Source organism: Aquila chrysaetos, chromosome 6 (genome assembly GCF_900496995.4).
Source record: "Aquila chrysaetos chrysaetos chromosome 6, bAquChr1.4, whole genome shotgun sequence".
NCBI lineage: Eukaryota > Metazoa > Chordata > Aves > Accipitriformes > Accipitridae > Aquila > Aquila chrysaetos.
The window spans coordinates 7,287,113-7,302,642 of record NC_044009.1 but is presented as its reverse complement, the minus strand read 5'-3'; the positions used below and the strand labels follow the sequence as shown (position 1 = coordinate 7,302,642).

At 45.7% G+C, this 15,530-nt stretch overlaps 1 protein-coding gene across 2 annotated transcripts; it reads right to left on the bottom strand.

Moving 5' to 3' along the window:
* Positions 1 to 784: 784 nt before the first annotated feature.
* Positions 785 to 13,220, bottom strand: LOC115342838 (ATP-dependent RNA helicase DDX19B). Of its 2 annotated transcripts, XM_030017942.2 has the most exons (12): positions 13,083 to 13,220; positions 11,969 to 12,017; positions 11,484 to 11,537; positions 10,469 to 10,604; positions 8,029 to 8,121; positions 7,245 to 7,347; positions 6,334 to 6,448; positions 5,981 to 6,158; positions 5,302 to 5,539; positions 4,069 to 4,231; positions 3,095 to 3,286; positions 785 to 2,680 (listed from the first exon to the last, which is right to left on the bottom strand). In XM_030017942.2, exons 1-12 carry the CDS (start codon positions 13,137 to 13,139, stop codon positions 2,619 to 2,621), a joined length of 1,440 nt encoding a protein of 479 aa, XP_029873802.1. In that variant the 5' UTR covers positions 13,140 to 13,220; the 3' UTR covers positions 785 to 2,618. The 2 variants fall into 2 exon arrangements, with proteins under 2 accessions (XP_029873802.1, XP_029873805.1); XM_030017945.2 differs by lacking the exons at positions 11,969 to 12,017; positions 13,083 to 13,220 and adding an exon at positions 11,152 to 11,391.
* Positions 13,221 to 15,530: the final 2,310 nt, after the last annotated feature.

Here is a 15,530-nt window from a genome sequence, read left to right as displayed (position 1 = left end):
TTGATGGCAAATTCCTTGGGGACTGTCCCAATCAGACTTTGGACAGTCAGCTGCCATCTACACCATCTTGCATATGCCTTCCTGGAGTTTGTATCTCTGACCTTTATTAAAGACAAGATCGCAGCAAAGAAGGAAGCCCTTTGGATCAGTGACTACCCACTGCTAACAACCAGAGAGATGGTGATCACCACGCAGCTTTGAGAGCGTACAGGGGGCTGCTGCTTTAACCAAGAGCAGAAGAATAAAAACAACTTGGATCACGGTGGACAGCACTTCTCATGCTGGAGGATATTCCTCCTGAATACCTCCATCTAATATAAAGCTGAGTGAGTTTGGTCCTGTAACAAACTCACCCAGGCTACAGCATCTCCAAAGATGTGCATTTTAATTATTTCCTTTTCCACATCAAGTCTTGATCTAGGCAAGTGCAGTGCAGGGAAAACCCTTCTTCTCTCCCCCAGTTCTCCTCCTCTTCCCTTCAAAAGGCTTGTGGGGATGCAGGGGAGGTCTTAGCAGCAACTCTGCCAAGTCCGATGCAAGAAGCACTAGCGGGGGGAAAGAACAGTATTTATCTGACCTCATTTATTGCGTGGTTTCATTTAACAAAGTTCCTTGTGGGGAGCTTTTAAGAATTTCAGCATTAAATCAGGTGACATTCAGTCTGTCGCTGCCTTGGGAAGGTCATAAACGGAAAACTCATCAGGACTCCTAGCTGGGAACGTCCTTACCTAAGGCTTTTAGACAACAACAAAAGTAACCAAGCAAGAAATTAGCAGAGGCATCGTTCAGTATGTGTTCTTTATTCCAATTAAAAGTACATTAGAAACAGCACACAGGACCAGCAGCAGCTTTCATGACAATTCAACCCAATACTCTGCTGTCACGAGGTCATTCAGCTGTACTATTAAAGTAGGTGATTGAAACAAGTCTTCCACTCGACACGCAAGCACTCACTCACCTGCCACTTTAAATAGGTTTCCAACAGAATAAAAATAGATACACCCCAGAATACAAAAAGTTTAATTTTAACAGTTGTTTTTTTTTTTCACTAAAGCCTTTATACAAATTGATAAAAGGGTGCACAATTTCCTAAAATTTTAGGTACATTTTAAATGAGCCTTTTTTTACTTGGTAAAAGGATCCATGTTCCTGTCTTTGAACAGAATATGATGGCCAAAATTGCAAAGAAAATTCCTAGTTAAATTTACAATTTATACATTTGTTTTGAAGTGATTCCTGCACCGAGTAGCAGGCTGATGGCTGCTCACGCATGTCCCATTTTCCCCAAAAAGAGCTGTGCACCCTAAGTTCTAGTTCAGGAGCCTCCTTCTCCTGGAAACCGGGCTGGGGGAACAACCCACAGGTTTTCAGCTGTGCGCATGAGAATGGTCCCGACTGAACTGAAAGCCCGAGCACAGGAGTTGCAAATCATTCCTTCTCCGGCAAGGATCACCCTGGGGCGAGGGACCGATGACCTGTTTTGCACTACGAGCACAATGAAAGTGGAGCGCTTCCCGTCTGCAATTTGGCTGAGCAATTTAACTCAAAACTCTGGTACTGAAACATACTGTAACAGCTAAATTTGGTGTTCTAAAGGTATTTTTTTTTGGTCAATACAAGCTATCATGATTTTTTTCTTTTACCCCTATTACTGATCGGTGAAGCCCAGCAGCTCTGTACATTATTCACGCGGAGCTTCACAGCAGCATCTTAGAACTGGCACCACCTGCCTAAAGGTGACCAAACCCCACTCCCAACAGTCATTAGCATTTTATGGAGGTGAGTTTATTCAAAAAATTAATTAGTACAGTTCCCTTCATACTGCCCCTCCCTCCCCACCCAAACCACCTACACCTTGGCGAGGTTAAACGCTTCAGATGAACTTCTAGAGTACATACTTAAGCACTGTCACCACCGCACCGCTTTACGTATAGTGGCCATTCTAACAAATCAAGGACAAATTAAAAGAAAATACCGCCCAGCAAAAGCAACACGGCACCTGTGTTTGCGAGTATGAGCTACTGGAGACATCCTTAGGACAATTTACGTAAGGAAAAGCAGGGCAAATCCATCAGGAAGCCAGAAATGAGTCTTAAAGAGCTCAGGGGAGCGCCAAAGAGAATGACATTCTATTTTGTACAAGTTGAGTATTTAGCCAAAAACCAGCTGCCTTGTTTGTTTTTTTTTTTTGTGTTTTGGTTTTTGGGTTTTTCTTATGTAAGTCCATTATATATTCGGCTGTTGAATTTTAACTGATTAAGTTAATGCTGAACTTTATTCCAATTAAAAGCAATAAAGCTTTTTTTTTTTTAATTTGTTTTAGATAATTACATACTGCCCATTTTTTGGCAAGTGTATTTCTTAGAATTCAAAAGATCTTCCCGTTTTAAGGCTAAACCAAGAAATGTTAAAAGCTTCTGTAAACATTTCCTCTTCCTCCCCATAGTTGCACAATTTGAAGTCCAACTGCAATTTTTAAAATGAGGTAATTTTTGTGTACTCATATCTTAAAGAGTCCTTTTCGGGACTAGCTGAGAGGCGTGCCAATCTGAACGCTGATCCAATTGTAGTGGGAGAACTTCCACAGCAGGGTACACACCAGTTCCAGCAGCTGTACTTCAGTTAGTTATCTTCTCAATTTCATCCAAGTCGTCAGTATCCAATTTGTTTATCTTTTTGTCTGGAAAAGATGAGAAGTAAGTCAGATTTCGTAACACAGAGCAGAGAAAAGGGAAAGCTGCTTTCTTTAGCTGGTCTTGAGAAGTTCAGGTTTATCCATGAAATGTTCAGTCAGCTTTTAAAACTACAACATAAAACTTTTTTCTTTTATCAAAGGCCCATCCGGGTACTCCAATGTTACCCATCTCTGGAACATCCATTTTAAGGACTATCCAGGTAGCCAGCAAACAGACGACTTATTTCTGCTCCTACATGGCAGTTCACAAGCCTAAGTGACATTACACAAAACACAGCTGATGTGCTCTTCTGTGGTCAGTTTAAGGCTCAGTAAATACCTGCTTAGTGTACAGCTAGTCAAAATCCTGCAGAAATGACATCTAATTTTAGAGAAAGAAGAAAGTCTGAGGGTACGTACTGAAATGTTCCTGGATTCTGTTGAGAATATTCATGCTGTGCTTGCTGTCCACCATGTTAATAGCCAGTCCTCGCTTGCCGAAGCGACCTGTACGTCCAATCCGGTGCAGATAAGTCTCGTTATCTGGATTTCCATCTTTATCCACAGGAAGGTCAAAATTGATAACAACTGAGACCTGCTCTACATCGATCCCTGATAAAAAGAAAGCATCAGATTACACAACTACATTTAAACCACTTTATAGCAGGAACAGCCTCCTCTGGCCTGACCTGCGTGCAGTTTGGTCGCTGTTTCCAGGTTACCCAACAGCTGCATTTCCAACAGCTTTCAGAGAGCTGCCACGTGGCTGCCTCCGCATTGAGTGAAGAGTTAAAAGCCAGTCTCAAACTCCGAAATGCATCTTTTCCATAATATCCTTATGGGGTACTTTGAAATAAAAGCTATCTGGCTGTTACACCAGAGAACCCCACTGAAATTGCTAATGAAAAAGCAGTCAGAGATGCTTTAACCAGCACTTAGATATTCTGGAAACTCCTCCTCTCCAAAGCTGTAAAGGCCTCTTGTTTTTTCCCAAGTACTCTGTTGTCTTAACTGTTCTAGGATGTCAAATTGCAACACAAATTCCTACTGGAGTTCAGTACTCTTCACATTTCCGTATTTCGGAACATGTTTATTTTAAACACTGAGGGTCAGCAGTACAAGCCAGGCTTAGCGCCAGAAGCATAAAATTCTCACAGGATGGACTTTTTAATCTCAAGCTGCAGGAAGCCTGCAAGGAATCCTGTGTTTGCCCACAGGCATCTTTATATGTGCAGACATGGTCAGCAGCCCAGAAGTCCAGGAATTACTTTAAGGACCCTAATCTCTCCAGACTGGAACACTTGAGGATATGAATTCTGTGAGCCAGCCAGCAGTATCTTATCTTAGGAACTGCTGCTTCTGCCCCTCTCTGGCCCAGCTCTGCCATGCCCTACCTCTGGCACAGACGTTTGTGGTCACCAGCACCTTTTCTTTGCCCTCTCGGAAACGTTCTATCACCGCAGCTCTCTGTTCCACCATCATTTCCCCACTGAGTAATGCCACCTGATGGCCTTCCTTTGAGAGCTCTGCCGCCAGCCAGCCAGCTGTCTTCCGAGTCTGAAACACAAAGTGAGGCCCATCTTTGGGAGGAAGTTTTAATGCTGTAAAGCAGGAACAAACCTCTCTGGGGTCAGCTGGAAGCTCCACAGCTGTTCAGTTTTTGTATCTCAAAAGGAAACAGCTCCTAAGTGCTGTGCCCACCCCCTCCCCATTATAAACTGTGCTCCCAGCTCTCAGATCAGAAATAGGAAAGTGTGCATCCACCACCGCAGGAACCCTTCTTTAGGAAAAGTATGCGTTTTCTTTGTGCTCTGCTCCTCAGCTTTCACTCTATGAGGATTACATATGTACGCTAAAAACTCACAAGCAGTGTCAAGTAAACAAAACTACTCAGCTTGGAAAATGTCAGGGTTTCAGCTGAATGTAATTGTGAAATCCAATAGAGGCTTTACGCAGTCTTGAATTAAACTGTTTCCAATTATGATGTTTTTTTGAGCTCTGATTAAGACTGATATTATTACATCTCGAGACAGCCTAAAAGCAGACTGCTGCAGCAGGCTCCAAATACAGGTTTTATCCGGCCTGAGCTAGCTTTACATGGCTGTTCTGGTGCTGTCAGCACCGTTTTTTTCCTAAGAGTTATTATGGTGGCTTCCAGGAAAAAAAAAAAAAAAAAGTCTCAGTATGATTCACAGGGAGACCCCAGAGGTATATCACCAATTACCTGAGGGAAATGGAGTCCCAGGAAAAGCTATGGATCAGCTGTAGAACTACAAGACGTCCCCATCCCTCATTCTGCCCTATTTTTATCTGTTTTCCAACCTCAGGAGTGTGAGTTTTTTCAGTAGTTCTGAGTAATACTTTGTTTTGGAAAACTGTGCATTACTCTGATCTTTGCTTCAGTGGACTTCAAGAATAAAAATGACCTGGACAGACAAACCAAGGGAGCCAAACCAGCTAGTGCTATCACGGCTCTCCAGATTTCCCTCAAAAAGGAAGCCAGAAAGGCCAAAGAAAAGGTCAATTTGTGTTCTCAGTTTCTTTCTGAAAAGCGTGCCTGGCCAGGTTTTTAGCACTAGAAGACACTAACAGGGTCGTTGGGACTAACGTTCCCCGAAAGGACTCACATGGCAGAAGATCATGGCCTGGGCAATGGTGATAGCGCCGTAGATATTACAGAGAGCCTGGAACTTCTCATCTCTGTTATTGCACAGAACGTAATACTGCTTAATAGTGTCCAGTGTCTCCTCCTCTCGCTTCAGTTTGATAATGTTTGGGTCAGGAACAACTTTTTGAGCAAACTTCCACACAGAATCCTCAAAAGTGGCTGAAAACAGAAGCATCTGGCAGTCCTTGGGGAGCATTCTGCAAGAGAGAGCAAAATGGGCAGGGCTCCCACGCAACACTGTCACCCCCCGATATCCTAATGGGATTAATGCTACAGGCAAAGCAGAACAATAACCTCAGAACCAGTTATTTCAGTGGCTGGAAAGACTAATGCTAATCTTACCAACACCTGATCGTTCCCTCACGGACCAGTGGCATCCAGACTTGCATTCTTAAAAATGAATAAACCCTGCTCCAGGGACAGGCTTTTTATTCTGTAAGAAAATGAAACTGCTTGTCATGCCCTGACATTCTGCCTCTATTAACCATCTGGATTAGAGCTAAATATATCATTTTAATCTTGTTGCTTTATCGGTGAAGCCACCAGTCAAGAATCTAGCCCTGCTGTCCCTACATTACAGAATAGCTATAATGAAAAGAAACAAAAATCACCTCAGGCAACGTACGCTGAGTCCTTACCTCTGAATGCGGATGCTCTGGTCCTGATGGCCCTGGGTTGCTATCATCACGTCAGCCTCATCCAAGACGAACACTTTGATTTTCTTGGGATCTATGAATTTCAGTTTGGAACACCAGTCCAGCACAGTGCCGGGTGTGCCGATTACAATCTGCTCGGAGATCTTCTGACCTCTCTCCACTGCCGAGACAAAAAGGAAGGCTTTTATAAGATGGCTGCACAGACAGTGAAATGCTCTGCCCCTCTCTGAACCAGCCTATTTCACCATCTGACTGCTCTATTGTTCATTTACTGTATTGCACCTGACAATCATTTTCTCATTTACAGTCTGTTGGTAGCATTTCACCTTACTCACATTTATTGCCTCGGACAGCATATGCAAGTTTCAGCTCTGGATAAAACTTTCCCATCTGTTCAATCACTTTTCCTGTTTGAAGTGCCAGCTCGTATGTTGGGGAAAGGCACAAACACTGGAGGGACAGAAGGATAACGTGTTTGAGATGATCATTGTCCTGGGCAACACTATCACACTTGCTTTTAAAAATCCTTATTATTGAAGTTTTCCTGAAAATGAACATGCAAGCAGCCGAACAGTTTGTGAAAGCCCATCGGTTCTACTTTTCTGAAACTAAGGGAATGAGTTGATACAATACAGTCGCCTAGCTGCTGGCTTTCTGTGTTCAGTTCTGCTCCTCAGGCTTAAGAGTGCAGATACTTTGCTAGGGAATATATATGGACAGTAGTGACAAGGAACTCAACACCTACAGTTAGAGAGAGATAAGAATGGCATTTTTTAAGGAAGGAATTCTAGCCTTGATAACACTGCTCACCTATCTCATAAGGAAACTGGGTTTAAAAAGCCCCTTGGCATTTCTGCTCTGTTGTCACAGATATCTTCTCTTCCACCCCAAATTCCACTTACTTAACCCCTTCTGCCTGCCAGTATTTCTCTGATATAATTTCTCCCAGAATGATATCCCCCTGATTTAACTCCTCACATAGCAACGGCTTCCTGAGTGATGCAAGGGAGGGACTGAAAGGAACAAGCTGTGAGCAAAATCCACGTCTTTTGCGTTAAAGGCATTTTGATAGATCCCCAAATCACAAGGCCCTGCTAAGCACTTTTACATAAACGGCATCACAGAGATGGGTTCATCAAGCTATGAATTTATTATCAAAGGTCTCAACAGAAGCCCAGCCTCTTCACTAGGTGGCACTGCACCACCACAAAACACCCCCAAAACAGCCACGTCCCAGAAACTTCACCTGTGGATACTTGTTCCCAGGTTCAACACGACTGAGCATGGCCAGGACAAAGGCAGCCGTCTTGCCAGTACCGGACTGAGATTGTGCGATCAAGTTCTGTGGGCTGCAGAACATACAGCAGATGTGAGCTCAACCAGATGAACCACCCAGACAACATATTCATGGGGTTGAATGACAAAGAAAATGCGGTGAGTGGTGTTTTAATACCTTTTAGATTTACCACTGCTCTGGACTGGTGGCTAACTTCACCAACTATGCTCCACGGGGCCGAAGTTACTTTCTGCCCTCTACCAACTCTCTCTTTCAGCACCTCTTGATTATGGAGATTTGGAAGGAAAACTGCAATTATCTGTCAGTACTTTTCCATTTTGCACATCTCCCCCTACTGTCTTAATACTTCATACATTTCAGCGCAGGGGCGCGGAGAGGAAAACCAGCCATGCAGGCAACGCAGCATCTCAACTACTCCCACCCACCCAGGATTTCTGGAGCTATGTTCCATAGCAGCCTTATCATTTCTCCCCTATGCTGACTAGGAAAATCGGATTGACCTTGGCCAAACATTGCGGCACTGCATGTTCAGTACCAGCCCTAGGAAAAGGACAAATCCAGGGCTGCTGTCACATAGTTCGTGACCACAGAAACACCATGCCATGGGAACCCTCTCACCACAAGCCTGGACAGCTCCCCCATCACCATCCTCCCCTCCAAAGCTCAGTAACAGTACACTAAATCTTTCAAATCCTTCCTGTACTGGAAGGGAGTAGAAAGTATGTGTACATACGGTTCAGCAAGCATCATGGGCAGGGCATTCTCTTGTATCTTAGATGGTCTGTTGAAGCCCATGGCATAGACTCCTTGCAGGAGCTGTGGTTTCCTGAAAACAGAGGAGTTTTTATACCGTGACCTATTAAAGTACATTTGGTTTTCATTTTTGTACAAAAAAGCAAGAAAAAACCTTGCAACTGGACCTAGAGCTGCCCCTTTCTGTGTACCTGCTATAATCACACCAGTGAAGTGACTATGATCAGTGCCTAGAAGCTACAACAAGTGACAGCAGAAAGTTTGGAAAGGAAGCTTTGCAAAAACCCCTCGATATAGTAAGTCAGCCTGCATGCCTGCCTTTCGCACCTACATGGAAAACCTTGTGTCACAGCTCTAAGGCTAGCGCTGGGCTTCTTGTCCTAAAGCAGCTTTCCAGACAATCCCAGGAATCCCAGAGCAGAGAGCATTAATCCTGTCCTTTAGGCCAATCTCTTTTCCTCAGCCACGTCTAATCTCGGCGCCAAAATTATCACTCCTTGAAGACTCAAATACGGGACAAAGCAACCTCAGTACATGAGGAACAGAATGAAGCATAACGTCATGAAATCATTGCAAGGACTTCAGTAAGTCGTGATGGATTCTGTAATACAAACTGACGTCTTAACACCAGAGTGATACTGGCTTAGCGCACAAAACCGCTAAATGACCGATAAGCTTAGTTCACCATGACTACACCTAGCGATCCATTGTTATAACCCAGCACTCAAACCTAAGTGTGCAGTGATATTGCTGGTCCTCAAATGCTCATCAATTGCTTTTTCTCGAGGGAGTTTTCTAGTCTCAGCAGACACTTGTGTAGACAAGGAGATCCAAGAACAACCTAAAATTCAGGTTATGGTGCTAGCAAACTCTTTGCTGATGACCTCCAAGTGCTTACTGGAGTGCTGTTAGTGGTGCTCAGAAGTAAGGGCTTTCCTTTCAGAGCAGGCTACAGGTTTCCTGCCCACCATTTCCTGCCGTTAAGAACTTCCTATTCAGCACAACATGCTTTTTAAAAAATCGTATATTACTTTCAGACAATGTCTGGAACAAAAGCTCTTTGAAAACATAACCTTGTGCTGCTCAGAAGCAAGGACGTACAAAGCCCAACTCTGCAACAGTTGCCAAGGATACACCAAGTCATAACAAAATGAAGACTCAATTAGTCTGGCTGCCCCCATCATTAACTCACTTGGATTGTTTGGCTTTTGAAAGATGGGAATTAGTCTAACAGGCACTACAGGACCTCAGCTTTTCCTGTAGACATTCAACCACTAACATTAACGAAGTGAAACGACATCCTGACATTTCACGATGAGAAGTCTCATCGGCTCCAATTTCCCCACAGAGCTTGCAAAAGAGCAACAAAACTGAGATCACCAATATAACCAACAACAATCCCAGCAGGACAGCCTCTTCAGCACATTAAAGAAATATATAAATCTCTCGTGCCTTAAATACAGCTGTCATTGCTTGAAAGCTCCACTGGTAAAGGTATTCAATAGGAAAGGTCAGAAAATACTAATGCTAGTAGTCTCTCCAGTACATAAATCCAGTTGGCAGAGAAAAGATAAGCTTTTCCCATTGTGCTATTCACTGTGGCTGCTGGACCTTCACAAATAACTGTCAGAAAACAGGCACGGAAGATGGTTGTGTTCATTACTTCTGCCAATAAAAAAAATCTCATGTTTTCCAAACCACTGCCGTGCTGCTGGAACACCTGCTCCGAGCATCCCCGCATTTGCTGGAGAACTGGTGGCCAAACAACAATGCCTCTGATACAGAAAAGGTCTCACTTTGCAATTCACGCAACCCCGGTGACAGTGGCCATGGAAGGACAGCCTTCCCTCCTCTGTTCACCTCATCCAGCTTACCACACGCCAGCTCCACCATGCATTTGAAGACCAAAAACCATACATTAAAATTCAGAACAGTGTTGCTACAGCTGGTTATAGAAAGCAATGCTAGCTCTACACAGACTAGGAATTAAAACGAGCTTGTTTCGGATGGAAGCCTTCACAAGGCACCAAGATAAAATAATTCCCCTTGCATTGAAATAAAACAATAAATGATATGCTAATTTATTAACGACAAGTTTGCAGTAACTTGAAACAGAAACCCATGCACTTTTAAGTGGTATCTCCTACGCAGCCAGGGAATCTATCAGGACACGAGGGCAGACTAACTACCTGATCAGCTCCAAACTCACATCTGCTCTTGCAGTCTCATCAAAAGTGAGTCGGCGCTGCTCTCCCTGAGTTCAAGAGCAAGGCTTCCTACAACTGAGTGGGCAAAGCAATACGCTGAAAAATATAGTCATAAGGGAGCCTGTTTTATATTTCTGTTCCCAGGTTTTAACAGCTCAACACAGAGAAGGCTCCGGCTACCCTTCTAGCAGCTTTGAACCAACAGGCACTTACAGTCGCAGCTCCTCAAAAGACTTCACGGAGTAGAGAGGCGATGTGGGATCCCTCTGCAGCACCTCCACTTGATTTGTTGTGTCAACCAAATTACTGCGAATTAGCTTGTTCAACAAGGACTGGGCAGCTCTGTCCTCTGTTGAAAAAGGAGGTAGAAAAAAATAAATTGCAGCCTGTTTCCCACTGAAATGCTGGCATCACTGAGCCAGTTAAAAAGGACAAGATGCATCCAAATACTGAAATTCTCTATTACAGAGCAATGTCATAAAAGAGCCCAAATTTCCTGAATGAGACATCTATCAAAATATCCCAGAAATTCACATTTAATATCCAGAAAGACAAACCAAACAAGCACTGTTCTAAGAGGGACCTTAACAGGTACAGAACTCTGTTTATTTAAGGTATTATAGCTTCGCATCTAACTGGAAGGTGGGACAGGGCTAAAAGCCTCTTAAAGCCTCACTATTATCTGACATGTGGGCAGACACCTTTTAGGGTTTTTTTTTCTTTTTAAGGAAAGTCTGAGGACAAACGGTACTTTGAAAAGATTCCAGGGCTGAAACACAGCAAGGGCTGAGGATAAGTGAGATCAAAACAGAAGGTTAAACTGCTGCACTTTGGGGTTTTGCTAAAAAATCTGTTTTCTAAAGCCACCTTCTGAAAGATTTAGAGCCATTACCCACCTTTTAACCGCCATTTCATAAACGCAACATGTTGGTTGCTACAGCAATTCCAGCTCCAGGGTTATCCAACTGCTCCTGTATCCAGTCCTGCCTTTGAGGATACTGCTATCCCCTTATTTCTCTCCACTCTAATCCAGGAGTCTCCCAAGTTATTACAGGACCCAATGGCTTTAAAAGTATTATGGAGGAAGGACATGTCTTACAATTAAGTCCTTGGGGCAGGATACAAGATCATCCATCCTGAGATATAAGGCAGACTTACTTTAAGTATATACGAAATTAATTTCTTTTCAACATTCCTTGCCAAAGTTTTTTTTCAAGAAGGCACTTACCCTTCTCCTCATCCTCCGTCTTCTCTACATTGTCATCTGCCTTGACAACAGCACCTAAATTAAAGCAGACTGTTTTGTGGCAGATGTGAGGCCAGGCAGCCCACACCCGCAGTTTCAGGTTTTGAATATTGTGGGAAAAGCTACAAACCAACCCATTTTCCCGATAAGAGCCCTGCTCTATTGGTGCACAGGAGAAACCCAAATTACATCTTGCTCTGTACAGCCAAACCAATGTTTATCAACCACACCAACAGATTTTGCCCGCACAGCTCCTTAAATGCAGCAAAACATGATTTTAAAACATTAGCCTAGCAAAACAACGCGCAAGCCAGATATTTAGTCTACACTGCTGTTTAATCTTAGCTTTATGTTTCCCTGTTCTGGAATTTCTTAACTAATCAGGAATTTACTTTGGCAGCAGCACTCCAAACCCAACAGAAAAACATTATGCCCTTTCTAAGACCATTTGGGTGGCTGTAACTCACCATTGGCATCTGGTTTGATTTTTTCCTCCTTCAGGTGTAAACTGCTCAACTACAAGTGAGGAAAAACACAAAATCAGGGTCATTCAAAGCCTACTGTATCTACATTTTACTACTGGCCAGGAAAACCTGAGCTTTCATCAAGGCTTCCAGATTTACTGCCAGCTAAAACTATTGCAGAGGCCCCAGCAAAAACCCATGCTCGAAGGCAAATGAGATGAAGTTAGTGAGATTAACTTGATTTCAAGAATTTTAAGACAAATACAGCTCTTTCTAAGCTGTAACAATGACACGGAGAAGGGGTTTGTTTTCTGTCCCTGCATCTCTGCTCCCTAATAGCTCTGCTGAAGACAAATGGGAGAAAATTTACATTCCAGGACAGAAACTTGAGCCAAGCGCAGTCCTGACCGACATAAGCTGCCCGAGGACAAGTCCCTCTCGCCGAGGGTTTGTTTTACCACCAGAAATGTGACAGGGAAAGGAGCCCTGAGGGTCCTGCTGCACGTCCGGCGGCTGAGTTAATGCTCTCCATGCTAAAGCGCAGCACTTGAGCGGCTCAGAAAAAACACCCAACAAAAAACCCAACATCTCAAACAAATTTAGATCTTGTCACAGAAAAAAAAAAAAAAAAAAAAGAGAGAGGAAAATGGATTTATTGGGCCCCTGGAAGAAGACCGCAGGCTCGGTGACCACCTCTGAAGTGGTGCTGCTGCCGGGGCTGTGTGTGGATGTAGAATGAAGGGGAAGGACAGGGGCCTCCCTGCCCTTTTGGTACTCAAAAAAAAAAAAAAAATTGAAGCAGAAAGAAAAGAAATTTAAAAAAGGAGAGAAAGGGGGTTTTGTTTTCCCTCCTAAAGGAAGACCCCAGGCCCAGGGACGCCCCGAGGTGGTGCTGCCGGCAGGGACCCCAGAGAAGGGGAAGGAGAGGGGCCTCCCTGCCCCTTCGACGAACCAGAAAAGAAAACGAGGAGAAAAGGGGGTTCCGGCGCTGGCTGTTTTCTGTGAGGAGGAGGAGGCGGCAGCGCAGCCCCGTGGGCCCCGCGCCTCAGGGCCGGGCCGGGCCGCTGCCAGAGGCGGGGGGGGCCCCCGGCCGCCCCCCCCCCCCTTCCCCACTCACCGACTCGGCCGCCGCCTCCTGCTCGTCCACGGCCAGGGCCCAGGAGTCGGTGGCCATGTCCGGGCCGGGGGGCGCTGGCGCCGGGCTCGCCGTGAGGAGCCGCAATGGCGCCGGGCGCGGGAAGGGCGCCTGCGCCGCCCGCGGAGCACCGCCCACCCCCCCCCGAGCCCTCAACGGCCCGGCGGAAACCGCGGCCGCGGCGGCGGCGTTCCGGGAGCGGCCAGTTCCGCCCCCCCCCCCGACCCCCCCGCCTCATTCTGGGGAATGATACTAAAGCGGGGACAGAAATGGTGTTTGGGGGGTATAGGAACGGGTGAGGAGTCGGTGGTCCACCCCGGGCTGGGCTGTGGGGTGCTGGGGGTCAGGCCTGGCCTTGGTGTGGGGCCTGGACCCGGTGGGGTGTGGGGCTGGGGTCAGGGCCTGCCTGGCTGCGGGCTGTGGGGACCGGCCCCCTGTGCGGCGTGGGGCTGGGGTCGGGGCTTGCCTCGCTCTGTGGTGTGGGGCTGGGGTCGGGGCTTGCCTCGCTCTGTGGTGTGGGGCTGGGGTCAGGGCCCTGCCTGGCTGTGGGATGTGGGGCCCGGCCTCCTGTGTGGCGTGGGAGCGGGGCTTGGGTTTCCCCTGTAATGGCGTCCCTTTGGGAGCCGAGGCTGGGGGGGGAATCACACGGAGGCTGTGACGCTTGCGAGGGAACTGCGGCTCTTTCCGTCTCTGAAATAGAGATGTAGGTGAAAAACAAGGTTGTAGAATGAGTCACGGAGGTGTAGAAGTGGCAGGAACATGGAAAAGTCATTTGTGTCCTGTCTCTCGCTGCAGGGCAGGAGCTGGCTTAGACCTGGTATCAAACCTCTTCTTTAAATCTCCTGCAATAAAGGTGAGAAAAAGGGGAAGTAGAAAGGAAAGAAACGTGGGAAGAGCCTGCGGGATTTCCTCGCTGGGCTGCCGTTCCCTGCGCAGTGTTTGTGCTTCCTTGAGCCTTGCGCGGAAGGAGCAGCCTTTGAGGAGGATCTTAATTTGTTTTTTTATTATATGCGGCAGGACTAGTAAAATGGCCAAGCCCGTAGGCATCAGCCAGAAGTTCCCAAGGCGATGGTTACTTCCTTGTCTCAATATTCACCCTCCCTTTTAATGAAGACACAGAGCCACTTTGTTTGTTCCCACATCCTGAAACTTTCCATCTGAGCCATTATTTCTTTCTGTGCACGAGAAATCTTGTCCACACCTCACGCAATTCTGCTGATATTGGTGCATTAGCCCAGGCAGGACCAGGCCCTTCACTATTGCTCTTCAAATGCCCATCTGATTTTTTTTTTTTTTTTTCCCCAGCTATAACCTGTGATTATTGAGTATTGTCATCTGATGCTTTCTCCCTGTCCATCTAATTACGTTTCCTCTTCGGAGGCAAGAGTCCCGTGTCCCTCTGTATGTCAGGATCCCCCGCCCCCAGCCACACACGTGAACTTTGGGGTCTGGCAGTTTTATTTGTAGAGGTGACATCATGGCTTTTTTCCATGGCAACTCATCACAGCGCCCAGGAGGATGCTGAACACAGGAACTGAACGCGAGGAGATTTTCAATGGGAACAGAGCAGGCAGCCGAAAGCAAGTCTGAGGCATTCATTAATTAATTAGGGTAAAAAGAAAAAGGAACATGGGAAGTCCCAGAGACCGATGGGCACTTTAGCTGCAGAAAAAAAGAGATGCTCATGCTTCCCAGCGTAATGTTTTCTTCCAGAGACACACACCTCCAGTAAAGAGATGTAATTGGGATTAGCCCCATTTTAGAGATGAGAAAATCGAGGCATAGGAAACGAGGAGAACTGCCTGTGGTTAGGCAGCGTTGGCTGGAGGCAGACCTTGCCAAGCCCTCCTTTCTAATCCTCTACCTTCGCTGCAATAATTTATTGGGATTTTCAAGGCTCTGGGAACTGCCGGTGAGGTGCGATCATGCTGGCGGTCATGGGTGTTTCTGTGTTGCCTCTTCTGTACATGAAGAAAGACTTTTCTCCATCAGCCTCTGGGGCAGGGGTGGGTTCCTAGAGCATGTGCTCAGCCACCCATAAAGGGTCCTTGATTTTCCTGGGCACTCTGCTGTCATATAACTAAATATTTATACTTTTAAACATGAAATAAATATTCAGATTAATTTAACATTAATTAAATGCTTAATTCCCCTCATCAGCGGACTTTGGCTGTGCTAGAACTAGAGATCGCAGGAGGGCAGGTATTGCACCGTGGAATTTTATTGGCATTAACTGTGGTCCTTATCCACCAAACAGGTCAGAGGCTCCTTGTCTGTACACATACCTGCACAGAGGAGGTGGCAGTCCTTGCTTAGCCCTGCATCACCCCTTTTTATCATCACCATCTACCAACAGGGTGATTTTTTTTTTTCCAGAGCATTTCACGATGAGGAAAACTGCATTTACATATAGAGCAGCGCATGGAGATA

Bases quoted from the DNA above. Each gene is read 5' to 3' on its own strand.
- LOC115342838 (XM_030017942.2), bottom strand. From the start codon at position 13,139: ATGGCCACCGACTCCTGGGCCCTGGCCGTGGACGAGCAGGAGGCGGCG. The intron at 12,018-13,082 runs GTGAGTGGGGAA...CCTCACTTGTAG, and splicing joins AGGAGGCGGCGGCCGAGTCG to TTGAGCAGTTTACACCTGAA. The intron at 3,287-4,068 runs GTAGGGCATGGC...TCTTTTTATCAG, and splicing joins CACAAACGTCTGTGCCAGAG to GGATCGATGTAGAGCAGGTC.